We start from the raw sequence: 15,613 nt of genomic DNA on the forward strand, positions 1-15,613 counted from the left end.
TTTCTCAGACCACATTGCTAAAACTGTCCGGTCCTGCAGATTTGCTATATTCAACATCAAGAAGATCAGGCCCTTTCTTTCGGAACATGCTTCACAACTCTTTGCTCAAGCTCTTGTTCTGTCCAGGCTGGACTATTGCAATGCTCTCTTGGAAGGTCTTTCAGCCAGATCTATTAAACCTTTACAATTAATCCAGAACGTTGCAGCAAGATTAATTTTTAACGAGCCTAAAAGAATACATGTCACACCTCTGTTTATCAATTTGCACTGTCTACCAATAGCTGCTCGCATAAAATTCAAGGCCTTAATGTTTGCCTACAAAACCACCACTGGCTCCGCACCCCTTTACCTAAATTCATTACCTCAGACTTATATGCCTCTAGAAGCTTGTGTTCTGCAAGTGAACGACGCATTATTGTTCATCTCAAAGAAGCACAAAATCACTTTCACTGACTTTTACATTAACTGTTCCCTCCTGGTGGAAGGGCCTGCCCAGCTCAGTCCGAGCAGCTGAGTCCCTAGCCTTCTTCAAGAATCGTCTAAAAACACATCTCTTCCGTCTTAATTTGACCCTCTAACTCTAGCACTCTCTATTCTAATTCTATTCTTTATTTTAAAAAACTTGCCCCTTTTAGGCTTGCACTCTATTCATTTACTAACTGCTTGTTTTCTTAAAAAAAAAAAAAACCTAACACTTGCTTATCTAATCTTTTTGTATTCTGTCTATTTGTTTTCTTTTTATTTATTATACAAATACAAAAGCAAAAGAGACCTCTAACACTAGCTTGCTCTATTCTTTTTCTATTCTATCTGTTTTCTTTTGATTTATTATATAATAAAAAAAAGCCTTGCTACTTGTACTGCATTAAGCTAACTGAGACTTGTTATAGCACTTGCATATCATTGCTCTCTTGTTGATTTTGATTGCTTCAGTTGTCCTCATTTGTAAGTCGCTTTGGATAAAAACGTCTGCTAAATGTCTAAATGTAAATGTATAATGTCAACTGAAGATAATGTTACAATGTATATAATGCAATGATCTTTCTGCAGTACTTTCTGACTGATAGACGCTCACATGCGCTTTTGTGTTCACGCTCTGTGAATAACATTCGCGCCTCATAGGATATGCGGCTGCACGCGTGAACGGTCAAATGCACTTGTTGGTCAAAACGCCTATGTTTGAAAATGACCGTAAACAGTGTCAGAATGTCAGAATTGTGCTTTTCCAGGTGTTTCCCTGTAAATGTAGCTCCTGCTGTCTGTTAATGTTAAATTTAACATTAATTAAACAACATTTACAAGAAACAGAAAAACGGATCTTGCTTCTTTGCTTTGTATTACTTTATCAGCGTTTACTTGATTCAGAAATACTTTTTATCATTTAACAGTAATTTGTTAAAATGTATATTAATATTTAACTTTTGAAATCAAGAAGTGTGTTTAATTGCTGCATATTAGCTTTTACTCTGGTATCGAGAATCACAAAACTACACTGTCATCTGAAAAACCTCTTCATCCTGTGTGTGTGTGTGTGTGTGTGTGTGTGTGTCTGGTCTGTCAGTGTCTATAACAGAACACTCTGTGTTTACACTGAGCAGATCTCTGTCTTTCTGCTTTTCCCATTACCCATCAGCCCCTCCTCTCTGCTCCTCCTCAGCCAATGACCCTGATGGAGGAGAAAGAGGCCAAGAAGCCCCGCCCACCGTCCCGCCGCACGCACTAAATAACAGACCTCGTTTTATTGCTGCGCCCTGAACACCTGCAAAACTTTCAGAGAAAAAAAGAACGAGTGAGTGAGTGAGTGAGTGAGTGAGAGAGTGAGAGAGAGAGAGAAACGAGTATGTTTGAACACAGCGGCCAGACAAAAGCCTTTCATGAGAGGGCACTTCTGTGGGAAAAACTCCTCACAGTGTCCGGTTACATTGCTGTCTGTTTCACTCTCTGTTTCTTTAAACAAGAAGGCAAGGGTGAATTAAAAAAAAAATCTGTCAAGAGCAGGTCAAATTTCAGCCCCAAATCAAAAGGCATTAATATTAAATCTTATTTTGCTTAGAGGAAAATAAAGCATATTTTAAATTATGACATTGTATGACAATTAAACACATTTACCCCCCATATTCTTAACTATTACGCATCCAGACATTTTACTTTTTTGTAGTTTGTGTTATTCACAGTTGTGCTTCTCATTAGATTTTTTATTACGGCTATATATATATATATATATATATATATATATATATATATATATATATATATATATATATATATATATATATATATTATTAAATATTACGGCTATATATATATATATATATATATATACTGTGTATATATTTTTAATAGAAGTGCATATTTTGTACATAAAGTGCATCTAATTTAAGTGCATAAAGTAAATTTTTGTACATAAAGTGCATTTAAGTGCAATTTTTTTGTGCATGAAGTGCATTTAAGTGCATAAAGTGCATAATAGCAAGGCTGTATTTAACACAACAATTAAAGACAATTTAATATAGACAATTTAATAATCATCATAGTCATTGTTTTACCATATTTTGGTAATGAGAATTTATTTTTGAATTATGGCAATAAAAATTGTGGGTAAAGGTTAATTGGCCACAATAATAATAATTATAATGCAAAAACATAAGAAAATAGGGAAACGACATATCTTTAATAGCAAAGCATTTATACATAAATTCAATTTTTGCTGTGTTGTGTTTTATGATGATTTTAATTATGATTTAATATTTAAAAATTCTGTATCACAAAATAATGCAAAAGTAAAATGTGTGACAGTAATTAGAATTTGAGGATTAAATGTGCTTAACTGTTATAAAACTAACGTCAAATTTTTTTATTTATATAGTTTTTTTCCACACAAAATATACTTTATTGTATTAATATTGTTATATTTACTTCATGATATACTTCATATATTTTTTCCCTTTTAAATTGGTTTGAAATATGACCTTGACATGTTTTTGTACAAGAAATATAATGAAAAACAAATTCAGAACACCATAATTTGTGCGTAACCTTTGCGTTTCTGAACGTTTCTCAGCAGTCGGTCTCATATCTGCGGTTTCTGTACGATGTTTAAAGCGCATAACCCCAGCGGGTTTGATTCCTGCTCTACGTGTCACGACACACACACACAAAGTAAACAGCTTCTTAAATACATATTTATTGGATAATTAGGGCTGTAATTGATTCAAGTTGTAACGAGACGGACGTTAAACCAGCAACTGCAGCAAAAATTAGCACTTGGAAAAACAGTAGCACGTACTGCCCACATCGCGAAAGTGAGAAAAACACACACACACACACACACGTCAAACACACATAAACAAACACATAAAAAACACGCAAGGGCTTTCTACGATTGCAAATGGCTTCACACACACACACACACACACACAAGCATGCATGCATGCATGCAAACAGCAGCCATAACCAAAGCACTGATGGAATGGAATGTCAATGGCGTCACACACACACACACACACACACTGCCAGATGGCAAACTGCCTTTTAGGAAAACCAAGATGAGATTTCCTCTCAACTTACACACACACAAACACACACACACACAGATAATTCAAACACTTCACTTCAGCCTGACACTTCCTGAAATTCCAGTCATGCACGACAACATGTGAACAACTGCAGGAATTTCACTGCTAAATCAAGCTTCTTCTGCCTAATAGAAAAGTTTCAACTTAACTGGCTACAGAGCAATTAAGAAAAACACTTATAAAACAGAGGATTGGTCAATCCATGCTAAAATACACAGAGTAATACCAGCAGGCCCTTCACAATACAGCACAACCTTACTGATGAAACATACACTGGAGTTCTTTTAGCATCATTGACATACGATTACATGCTTATGTATATTTTTTATTAGTTTTTTTTTCTTTTTTAAAACACCCAGAATTAAAAATAACACTAAAATAATAAAAATAACACAAAAAATAATATAAATACAAAAAAATATTGAAAAATAATAATTATTGATATATTGATCAAATATTACATGAAAATATGATAAAATCTTGACACATTAGTTGAAATAATAATATATTATTTTATTAATATGCACATACAATAATAATATTAATAATATAATAATATAAATGAAAAAAAAATCTTGACATTTGTTTAATGGCAGTTTTATGAAATAATAACAACATTATATTACTATTCTAAAATTTATAGTATTTATTGATACTACACTTTTAGTGTTATTTTTATTGGTTACCTAATTATATTTATATATATATATATATATATATATATATATATATATATACGCACACACACACACACACACATATATATCATGACATGACGTTTTGGATATAAAAAAATAATAAAACAAAACAAAGCAGATACACAGCACTCTAGATAAACTTTTGATGATAAAAGTAGCAACTTAATGAGCATTCATTTTGAACTCTGTATACAAATACAACATTAATGAAACCAGTAACACACACTCATACCTCTGACACAGATAACATCACACACACACACACACACACACACAGCATTAGCCTCTGTCACTGCTCAATTATGGCAAACATTACAGTGGCACATCTTCCAGCAGCACACTTGACTATATCCAAACAAGTCAGCCGTTTTAATTAAAAGTTCTCTGTTTCAGCATGCTCCTCACCTGCCGTGTTAATTACACACAGTGCTGCTGTTCCTCTGCCTTTATTTCAGACGGATAATTACTCTTTTTTGAGTCTCTTCACCTTCACTTCTATGAGCAGGTGCGACGACAAAACAAGGTGTGCTGTTCCCACCCCTCGCGATTCGTTAAGGACAAGACCCCTCATTAACACACAGGACATGTTACTGGTTAATCCTTCAGCGCTTCTGAGAAATAATAGAGTTCAGGAAAAGTTGGAAAAGACCGAAGTTGGTTAAATGAGACATAATTGAGAATCACATTAAGTACTTTGTCTCAAATGTTTCTCCTCAAAACCTGAACTGAAAATCATGAAGCTTCTTTAAAGCAAAGAGTTAACCAAATAAAATTGTATTGCCCAAAAGTTACTCTTTTATGGGACTTAAATGAGACGTAATTGAGAATTGAATTGCTCTTTTATAACTTCTGAGCCGTAAATGAGACCTAATTGAGAATCATGTTAATTACTTTGTCTCAAATGTTTCTCCTAAAAATGTGAACTGAAAATCAACTCAATAATATTTTATTGCTCAGAAGTTCCATAACTTATGAGACCTAAATGAGAATCACATTAATTATTTACCTTTTTCTCAGATGTTTCTCCTAAAAATTCAACACTGACAATCATGAAGATTTATTAATGGAAATAGGAATGGAACATTTTTATTGGGCAGAAGTTGCTCTTTCAAAACTTATGAGACTTACATGAGACATAATTGAGACTCAAAAAGTATTTCACTTCGTCTCAGATGTTTCTCCTAATAACCTGAACTGAAAATCACGAAGATTCATTAAGATAAAGAGTTAATATAATAAAACTGCATTGCTCAGAAGTTGCTCTCTGAAATAACTTAAATTAGACATAATTGATCATGTAATTGCTCAAAAATTGCTCTTTTATAACTTACGAGACTTAAATGAGACATAATTGAGAACAACATTAGTATTTCGCTTTTTACTAAATTGAAAATGATGAAGCTTCATTAAGGAAAATAATTAACTGAATGAAATTCTATTTCTGAGAAATTGCTGTTATAATTTAGGAGACTTAAATGAGACATAATTGAGAACGAGTCACTTTAAATATTTAACTATGTCTCAGATGTTTGCACTGCACTGACAATCATGAATCTTCATAAAGGAAAAGAGATAATTCAATACAATTTTAATGCTCAGAAGTTGCTCTTTCAAAGCTTTCGAGCGTTCAATGAGACAAAATTGAGAATCACATTAAGTATTTAACTTTGTCTCAGATATTTCTACTACAAAAACCTGTACTGAAACTCATGAGGCTTCATTATTGGAAATAGTTAATTGAATAAAATTGTATTGCTCAGAAGTTGCTCTTTTATAACGTATGAGACATAATTGAGAAACACATTAAGCATAAATAAGTCTCAGATGTTTCTCTCAAAGTAGGAAAGTAAAAACAGACACAGATTAGTGAATGCCTTATAAAAAGATCAGATCATTTGATGAGAAATGTTTGAGTTCATATTGAGATCTCAGTTTGAGACACTGTTGAGGTCTCTTCTGAAACTCTACAGGCGACACACATTCAATTCAAGTTTATTTGTATAGTGCTTTTCACGATACAGAAAATATTACGTTTCTACATTACATTTAGGAGTAGGTTATTAGTGGTGGCAGAAATGTACGGTAAGAATCATGCAGTTAGTTACAAATTACACCTAATCAATCAGACGGTGAACACTATTAACTGCAATGATTATATGTTGCGATTAAACTTTGCGACCGCGATTAAACGTTACGATTAAGCTCCAAACAGGGTGTTTTTGCAGTGATGCCATTGAAGAACCATTTTTGGTTCCCCAAAGAACCTTTCAGTGAACAGTTCTTAAATGAACCATTTTGAAGAACATTTTAAGAAATCTAAAGAACCTTTTTCCACTATAAAGAACTTCTTCTGCATTTGACAGGTTCCATGGATGTTCAAGGTTCTTCATGGAACCACCGATGCCAATAAAGAACCTTCATTTTTAGGAGTGCAAGTGAGATTACCGAAGTCTTTTTTCTCAGGACAAACATCTGAGATTGCAGTAGAAGTCTCAATTTGTTTTCAGTGCAGTCTAGGAGGAACATTAAAGAGATCTGATTAGTGATTTTTCTTGACTCTCGATGCGTTTGGAACGCTTAGGAACCTGTTTGAAAAGTGCAGGGCGATTTTCCAAAGGTTACTGTGAACGAGAGGTGTGATGGGTGTTTCCCATCAGTCGTCATTACCCACAATGCACTTTGGCACTTTTGTTGTTTCATGAGGGTGCTGAATCACTGTGGCGTCGTCTTTAGTCGGTACACTTTCCCAGGCCGTATTTGAAGTCATTCATTACGACTCCGGACGGGACTGGATCAGAAATGACACAGTCCAGTTCAGGCTGAGCGTCTTTGTGCAATGCAAATAAAACAATAACATTCAATTATATGGATCTGAATGGAAGTGAACGGATTGAAGCGGATCGCCGGCCCGCCTTAACCGAACCCGACAGATGGAAAGCGGACTATATTACCCATCACGCACCAGATTAGATCAGACTGGACCCGACTACCTGAACTAAACAAGACTCTAATGGAAAAGCCCTTAGATAAAGCAGAGCGAGCAGAAGGTGAAAAGCAGCCTCCTTTGCACTCAGGAGACCAGCGCACAAACACAGGAAGTAGCTCTGCCTGCACTTCCTTACAGACATCAGCGTCTGTCCAAAACAACACGAGCGCTGCTCACTCGGCCTTCAAAATCAACCTGTTTATCATCCGCTTGGCATCAACATCCATATTCATCTGCTTTAATTCTGCTTATATTTTCCTGTCCTTGTTTTTTTTTTACTTATGCAGACATTATCAGGGTTATTCTGGGAAACTGAAATATCAAACAACATTGCAAAAATAGATTGAAATGAATTGAAATCATGGCAAAAAAATTATTTTCCTAAATCAGTAATTTTCCCTAATCAGTACATTAAAACTATCCTTAAAACAAGATTTATTTGAGTTGAATAAAATAATGTATTCAGAGATGTATGCTAGATTTATGCTTAAAACAAGGGGACAAAATTGCTAGTCGGATAAGGAAAAAACTAGTAAATAATACATACAATAAATAACAAATAGTATAATACCTTGTTTGAGGATGTTAAATAATAAACAAAGTCATAAATTAAAAAAAAAAAATCTAAATTAAGGATGTTAATAATACTTTATTAGCAGTTATATAAATGTCTTTACGGTCACTTTTGAATAATTTAATGCATCCTTGCTGAATAAAAGTACTAATTTCTTTCTATATTTTAAATCTCACTTACCACAAACTTTTGAATATATCACGGTTTCCACAAAAATATTGGGCAGCACAACTGTTTTCAACATTGATAATAATCAGAAATGTTTCTCGAGCAGCAAATCAGCATATTATACTGATTTCTGAAGATAATGTGACACTGAAGACTGGAGTAATGATGCTGAAAATACAGCTGCGCATCACAGACATACATTACAGTTTAACAGATATTCACATAGATAACAATTCTTTTAAATTGTAAAAATATTTCACAATTTTACTGTTTTTCCTGTATTTTTGATCAAATAAATGCAGCCTTGGTGAGCAGAAGAGACTCTTTCAAAAACATTTGACCAGTAGTGTATAATCTAGGATATTATGAAATATCAAACTCCCTATGGGGGCTTTTTTTCAATATCTGGGGCATTTGTGGTGTAATTTTTGCCCTGAGCCCTGGTTAAATTTACTTTCAGCGAAAAAATTTTTTTTGGGACAGATGGTATAAAATACAGTCAGAGGCCAGAAAATCAGAGCAGCTGAACAAAAGCAGCAGGAACTGAAGATCCTCTTGATCAAGGATGAACTGTTTTCTTACATAAAGTAAACCTTGTGCATTCATTATTCTCTCTATTGACATCTGTAAGGTCTACAAGATTCTTTGATGAATAAAAAGTTCAAAAGAACAGCATTTATTAGCAGTTATATAAATGTCTTTACGGTCACTTTTGAATAATTTAATGCATCCTTGCTGAATAAAAGTACTAATTTCTTTCTATATTTTAAATCTCACTTACCACAAACTTTTGAATATATCATGGTTTCCACAAAAATATTGGACAGCACAACTGTTTTCAACATTGATAATAATCAGAAATGTTTCTCGAGCAGCAAATCAGCATATTATACTGATTTCTGAAGATAATGTGACACTGAAGACTGGAGTAATGATGCTGAAAATACAGCTGCGCATCACAGACATACATTACAGTTTAACAGATATTCACATAGATAACAATTCTTTTAAATTGTAAAAATATTTCACAATTTTACTGTTTTTCCTGTATTTTTGATCAAATAAATGCAGCCTTGGTGAGCAGAAGAGACTCTTTCAAAAACATTTGACCAGTAGTGTATAATCTAGGATATTATGAAATATCAAACTCCCTATGGGGGCTTTTTTTTCAATATCTGGGGCATTTGTGGTGTAATTTTTGCCCTGAGCTCTGGTTAAATTTACTTTCAGCGAAAAAACATTTTTTGGGACAGATGGTATAAAATACAGTCAGAGGCCAGAAAATCAGAGCAGCTGAACAAAAGCAGCAGGAACTGAAGATGCTCTTGATCAAGGATGAACTGTTTTCTTACATAAAGTAAACCTTGTGCATTCATTATTCTCTCTATTGACATCTGTAAGGTCATCCAGGGACTCAGACGGCACATTCACATGCTGCACAGATAGTGAAGACAGCAGCGTTTCTGCTGTAGTGAACTAAACTCCTCAGTGAGACAATGAAAGTGAAGTGAGATTGTCCCCACAGCGCTGACGTAATGCTGGCATTCTGGCATCTTTTCTCCGCGAGCTCAGCGTGACGTCTCTAGACGGCTAATAATAAAGCACAAGCATTCTTAGCATAGATGCTACAGCGTTTGGAGGAAATGGTGAACTCAAGTGGCCTAAATGACAAAAGTGCTTCATATTTTCATGTTCATTCAAAGTTTAGAGGATCTGATTGCGTGAAGATTCAGACTGATTACTGGCACACTGTTAAAATGCATTTACTGATTATCAGACAGAAACACTGATGAACAGCTCAAATTCAGCACAAGGCATTTTAAGTTTCCTACAAGCAAAGAAACTAAGAATACGTAATTCATTAAAAAATAAAAAATTAAAAAACACTGCTGTAGTGACTTTTATCCTGAACCACCAAAAAAATATATATATTGTCAACGCCTCAGAAAACTTTGTAAAAACAGTAAATAAATAAATGCATTTACATATTTATAATAATAACAATTTTAAATAAATAAAAAGATATTTGTGCATTTAAATATTTATATTTATTTATAAAATGTATATCAATATTTATATTAAGTCTCATTATATGAATATGAGCGTTACAAATATATAGCGTTATACATACAGTAATTAATCATTTTTAGTGCTGTTAAATGATTAATCATGATTAATCGCATCCAAAATAAACGTTTTTGTTTACTAAATAAATGCATTTACATATTTATAATAATAACAATTTTAAATAAATAAAAAGATATTTGTGCATTTAAATATTTATATTTATTTATAAAATGTATATCAATATTTATATTAAGTCTCATTATATGAATATGAGCGTTACAAATATATAGCGTTATACATACAGTAATTAATCATTTTTAGTGCTGTTAAATGATTAATCATGATTAATCGCATCCAAAATAAACGTTTTTGTTTACATAATGTGTTGTGTATATTTAATATGTATATATTAATACACACACATACATACAGTATATATTTTGAAAATATTTACATGTATATATTTAAATTCATATAATTAATTTTTTATATAAATATACAATTAATATATAAACAACATTTCTCTTAAGTATACATAATAAATACACGCGCACACACACACACATTAAATAAACTAAAACTTTTATTTTGGATGCGATCAATCGTTTGACAACACTAAAATTTTATATAGATAGTATAACATATGTGTGTGTATTTAAACACACACCCATCTTCTGAAGTCATATGACGCAGAGATCCAAATTTAAGTCACAATTCATTAAAAATCATCTCTTCCATTCGAAAGCATACAGAGATCACTGATTTTAATGAGATTAATGTCGTATGACTTCAGGAGACATATAGACCACTTCTGCATTGTAGGTTTTGTCATTTTAACCAGAAAAGTGTAGTTAAAAAGTGATTTCATAAAAAGTGATTTCATAGTTGCTAGAAGGACATTTTTAGGCAACTTTCTCACACAACCAAAAAAGACAAGCAGAAATAACCCCAGCAAGTCTGACTATTATAAGCCAGCTCATTATTAGCATTAGATAGCAAATTGTAGCAATAATATTGCTATTACAAGCTAAAACGCTCATTAATTCCTAATCTCAGGCACAATTAAAGGGTTTGATATTCCTCTGCATCTCTCCCCCTCGCCGCCTCGGCTCCTTTTCTGCCGTCGTTCTGCTCGCTAAGAGAAAGACAAAGATGCTCTGAGAGGTGCTGGATTGTGGGAGGAGAAATCTTCTTCTCTGTCTTCATCCCTGTGCTTAATGCAATCGCCGGCGTTTGATTGACAAGCATAACCAAAACAGAGCGATGCAAATAGCAGCAGGCTTTGCGCCCAGCACTTTTTTCGGCCCGCGTACAAGCGCGTTATTAAAATAACCCCACTTTTCAACGTGGCTTATTAAGCTACGGCTGTTAGCAGAACAAATGTACGCCGGGCCTATCCGCCGTTAGCCGAAATCTCAGAGACTGGCACGGGAGACGGGCCACGATACGGGCTCAAAACGGATAAATACTACGCAAATTTAGCAGCGTGCCCACACGTTCCTGTTATTTATTTAATATGCCGTCTCTTTCCCCTCTCTTTTCTCAACGATTCACACTTTTCCCAGCAATTCCAAGCCAAGTTGCATGGCAACAGACAAGCTGTAGTTTGCAGACCCCCCTCCATCCTCCTGCCCGACTTTCCAACAGCGCAAAACTGCAACACAATTCAGGCGAAGGCGCAGGAACCGAGGGGCAAAGGAAGGGGGGGCGACATGCAAATGATCGAACCCTAAACAACACTCAAGTCTGAAGAAAACAATAGCAGGCATTGAAAACACGAAGGCCGCGTCTAGTGAACGCCGTCTCTGCCCTCCATCTGTGCATTCGGATCACGACTGCAATGCATTTGAAAACAAATGCATGCTGGAAAAAGCATGCACGGCGCACATTACTTCCTGAACGCACCTCCAGGGTCAAGGTCATTTCTTTTTTCTTTGTGGCTGCAATTATTTATTTGCTGCCGCCGCAGGAAACATTCATCAGAGGAGGAATTAAAATCAGCTCTCACGTGCAACCCAAGGTGTAATAAAATGTCACGTTTTATAAAACGCACACTTTAACAATACAAATCTAAGGAAGCCTGCAGGTGCGGCATCCATATTGCACAAATTATGCATGAGCGTGTTTGTGCAGAAAACAAGCCCAACGCCGTCGTGCGGCATCTCAAACCCAAACATCTGCCACAACAATCAAACTCGCATCACAACGCAAAATTCTCACAGCCTGTGAACTGTGCATGTCACACACACACCTGAAGTTTGCAGGTCGCGTTTTCTCCACACACACACACACATGCATTGCATATTTAAACCAAGCTTATAATTACTCAGTGGACCGTTACACAAAACGACCCGGCAAAAACACAAGGTTGGGATGCATTCGACATACTTGAGCCAGAGAAATGTCCGCTTCCCAGAGACGTCGGTCCGTTCTTCCCGCTGCTGACAGGAGGGGAAAACATCTACAAAACAATCATGACAACACATTAAAAACTTTCATAACCCACCCTGAATCTAAGACTATAAAACACACACTGGTTAAAAGCATTTCAAACATGCTAATCACGGCATAATGCATTGCTTTAGATCATAAATGCATGCAATTTAATTTGATTAACCTACGTTAAACTCAAATATGATCCGACTGCAATGTCAAAACCTAGCCAAATTGCACATAATCAAGTGTCCTGAGTGCAGAAACTAGCCCGACTGTCACTTCAGCCTCTGTCTGTATGAATAGAGTCGCTGCACACAGACAGCTGGAATATTTTTGGATCTGTGGCTTCATAAAAACACATTTCCTGAGTGAAAACTTCCCAAAAGCATTTCTCACAGGATGCACATTTAGCACTTTTTGTTTTTTTTACTGAACCAGATGAACCACTAGAATCTACTCGAATTGTCAAAAATCATTCTGATGGAATTCCTATAAGAAATTGGAAGGAACACTAATGGGATCAATCTAGAATTCGTCGGAATTCCAGGAGAATAGAATTGCATTAGGAGTGACTCCAAATTATAATGACGAGAAATTCCATTAGAAGCATTTTGTATGGTTCAACACAACATATGAATCTATTAAAGCAAAGGGAAAAAACACAAGAAAAGACTGAATAAAGTGGGATATACTACCATTGATGTGGGGAACATTTTCAAATCGCTGTTTCGCATCTATAAGACAACAGAATTACTAATGCAGCATCACATCTATCAAATCCACACAAGCTTTTGCAACTTTCTTTCAGATTTCAAATGCAATTTACGCGGCGCACAAAAGTCATCTTAAAAGACTTCTACTGAATCATTAGCGCGCAGAAACACAGTGAAATGTGAGACAACGAAACAAAGTGTGATCATTGACTTACTGAACCATATGAACCACTAGAATCTACTCGAATTGTCAAAAATCATTCTGATGGAATTCCTATAAGAAATTGGAAGGAACACTAATGGGATCAATCTAGAGTTCGTCGGAATTCCAGGAGAATAGAATTGCATTAGGAGTGACTCCAAATTATAATGACGAGAAATTCCATTAGAAGCATTTTGTATGGTTCAACACAACATATGAATCTATTAAAGCAAAGGGAAAAAACACAAGAAAAGACTGAATAAAGTGGGATATACTACCATTGATGTGGGGAACATTTTCAAATCGCTGTTTCGCATCTATAAGACAACAGAATTACTAATGCAGCATCACATCTATCAAATCCACACAAGCTTTTGCAACTTTCTTTCAGATTTCAAATGCAATTTACGCGGCGCAAAAGTCATCTTACAAGACTTCTGCTGAACCATTTGCGCGCACAGAAACACAATGAAATGTGACCAAACGAAACAAAGTGTGATCATTGACCTCCGGCGCGCAGAGACGCGAAGTGACTTACCGCGCTGAAATCCAGCAAATCGCTCAGTTCTTTATCCGTCCCTAACGCGGCCATTCTCTGATGATGATGATGGTGATGATGATGGTGATGATGCATTTTTAGAAATATCACATAAACCTAAAAACATGGAAACAGATCGCAATGAGAAAACACCCGATCAGGAGGAGCGTGTCTGATCTTCAGAAACACACACGCGCGCACACACACACACACACACACACGGACCCACGGAACGATCGAGTCCCAAAAAATCCACTCTGCGTGAAAAAGACACTGGTTCAGAGCAACATTTTGGCACAAGGTGAAGCGGACGCGCAGGTGTCCAGTGGCGCGATCGCGAACAAAGTCTCTCCAAGTGTCCCTCTGGCTTCAACAATCCCAATCGAGACACGCGCTCGCTAACGGAGGGAGAATGTGGATGAAATAAACACGCAGATCAGCCTGTGATGCGTTTCTCTCGGCTCCTGGACTGTTTTATTGACAGAACGGTGAAGTAGCGTTCCTCCGGATCAGTGTGCGCTTACAGCCATCTACTGCAGGAGCGCTCCGAACAGACACGGCGCGCGAGGAAAAGCACAACTTTATGACTGCCACGACCTTCGAGTAAACGCTTGGTTCGAGATATACGAGTTTTAGTCATTGTTTCATATTTGTGCGCGCAACGTGGAGAACTAATGACAGCTGAAATAAGCTTAGAGTCAACTTTGGGTCACTTCATTTTTTTTTCTGAATAGAGAAAAAACTTTTAAATCACTTTTGATCTTTACATAAAATTGAGGGAAAAAATAAATCAAGGGAAAAAGAAAATGAAAAGACAAAAAAAAGATATATATTTTAATAGAGGAAAACGTTTTTAATCACTTTTATCACCTTTCGAGAAAAAAATAAAAGAAAAAAAATAAATGAAAGTGGGATTAAAAGGGGAAAAATGTTTTCTTTGAATAGAGAAAAACATTTTTGAGCTTTACATAAAAAAAAGAAATTAAGGGGAAAGGAAAATAAAATGATAAAAATATATATATATATTAATAGAGAAAAACATTTTTAATCATGAAGTTTAAAAGAAAAATAAAGAAAGAATTAAAGAAACAAATAAATGAAGGGGAAAAATTAAAAAGTGAACTGAATAGAGAAAAAACACTTTTCACCTTTCCGGGTGTTTACATTAAAAAAAAGAAAATAAATAATTTAATAAAGCAGAAAAAAAAGAAAAAGGAGAGTAAAAAATATTATTATTATTATTGAATAGAGAAAAAAACGTTTTTAATCATATTTGGCCTTTAAAAAATAAATTGTAAAAATAAAGTCAAATTAAAGTGAATACAATTCTGAAAAAGAAACAAAATGCATTAAAAAATGAAAACTAAATTAATTAATTTGACCCTTAGGCTAAATGTTAAGATTCAGCCCTCATGCACATGCACATAACTAGTAATATGCAGGTAAAAATGCTCTTCTAACATGATTTTAGCTGTTAGGGAACAAGGAGGCCTCGGCTGCTCTTTTCTCCTCAAACGCTTCATGCCAACACAAAGCACTGCAGCACTTTCCTAAACACCTGTAGTGCTGCAACAGATTGTTTTGCATAAGTGGAGACGAATGGAGGTTTTTCTCTCCCCCCCCCCCCCAAGAATGGGGAAAGCCCACTTGCAAAAA

At 35.1% G+C, this 15,613-nt stretch overlaps 1 protein-coding gene across 3 annotated transcripts in view; it reads right to left on the minus strand.

Moving 5' to 3' along the window:
* The window catches only part of LOC107564475 (transcription factor 4-like), a 178,401-nt gene that overhangs the window by 162,130 nt on the left and 658 nt on the right, over nt 1–15,613 (minus strand). Inside the window, exons 1-4 of one of the 3 annotated variants that reach the window (XM_016249569.1) lie at nt 14,183–14,532; nt 13,958–14,074; nt 13,698–13,736; nt 12,457–12,529 (exon numbers count right to left, since the gene is read on the minus strand). In XM_016249569.1, coding sequence (XP_016105055.1) covers nt 12,457–12,529; nt 13,698–13,736; nt 13,958–14,053 — 208 coding nt within the window. In that variant the 5' untranslated portion in view covers nt 14,054–14,074; nt 14,183–14,532. Of the gene's footprint in view, nt 1–12,456; nt 12,530–12,689; nt 12,797–13,697; nt 13,737–13,957; nt 14,075–14,182; nt 14,533–15,613 lie in introns of those variants that run through there. The other 2 variants (XM_016249568.1, XM_016249570.1) reach the window with 2 other exon arrangements.

Source organism: Sinocyclocheilus grahami, unplaced genomic scaffold, assembly GCF_001515645.1.
Source record: "Sinocyclocheilus grahami isolate Dianchi unplaced genomic scaffold, SAMN03320097.WGS_v1.1 scaffold939.1, whole genome shotgun sequence".
NCBI classification, from domain to species: domain Eukaryota; kingdom Metazoa; phylum Chordata; class Actinopteri; order Cypriniformes; family Cyprinidae; genus Sinocyclocheilus; species Sinocyclocheilus grahami.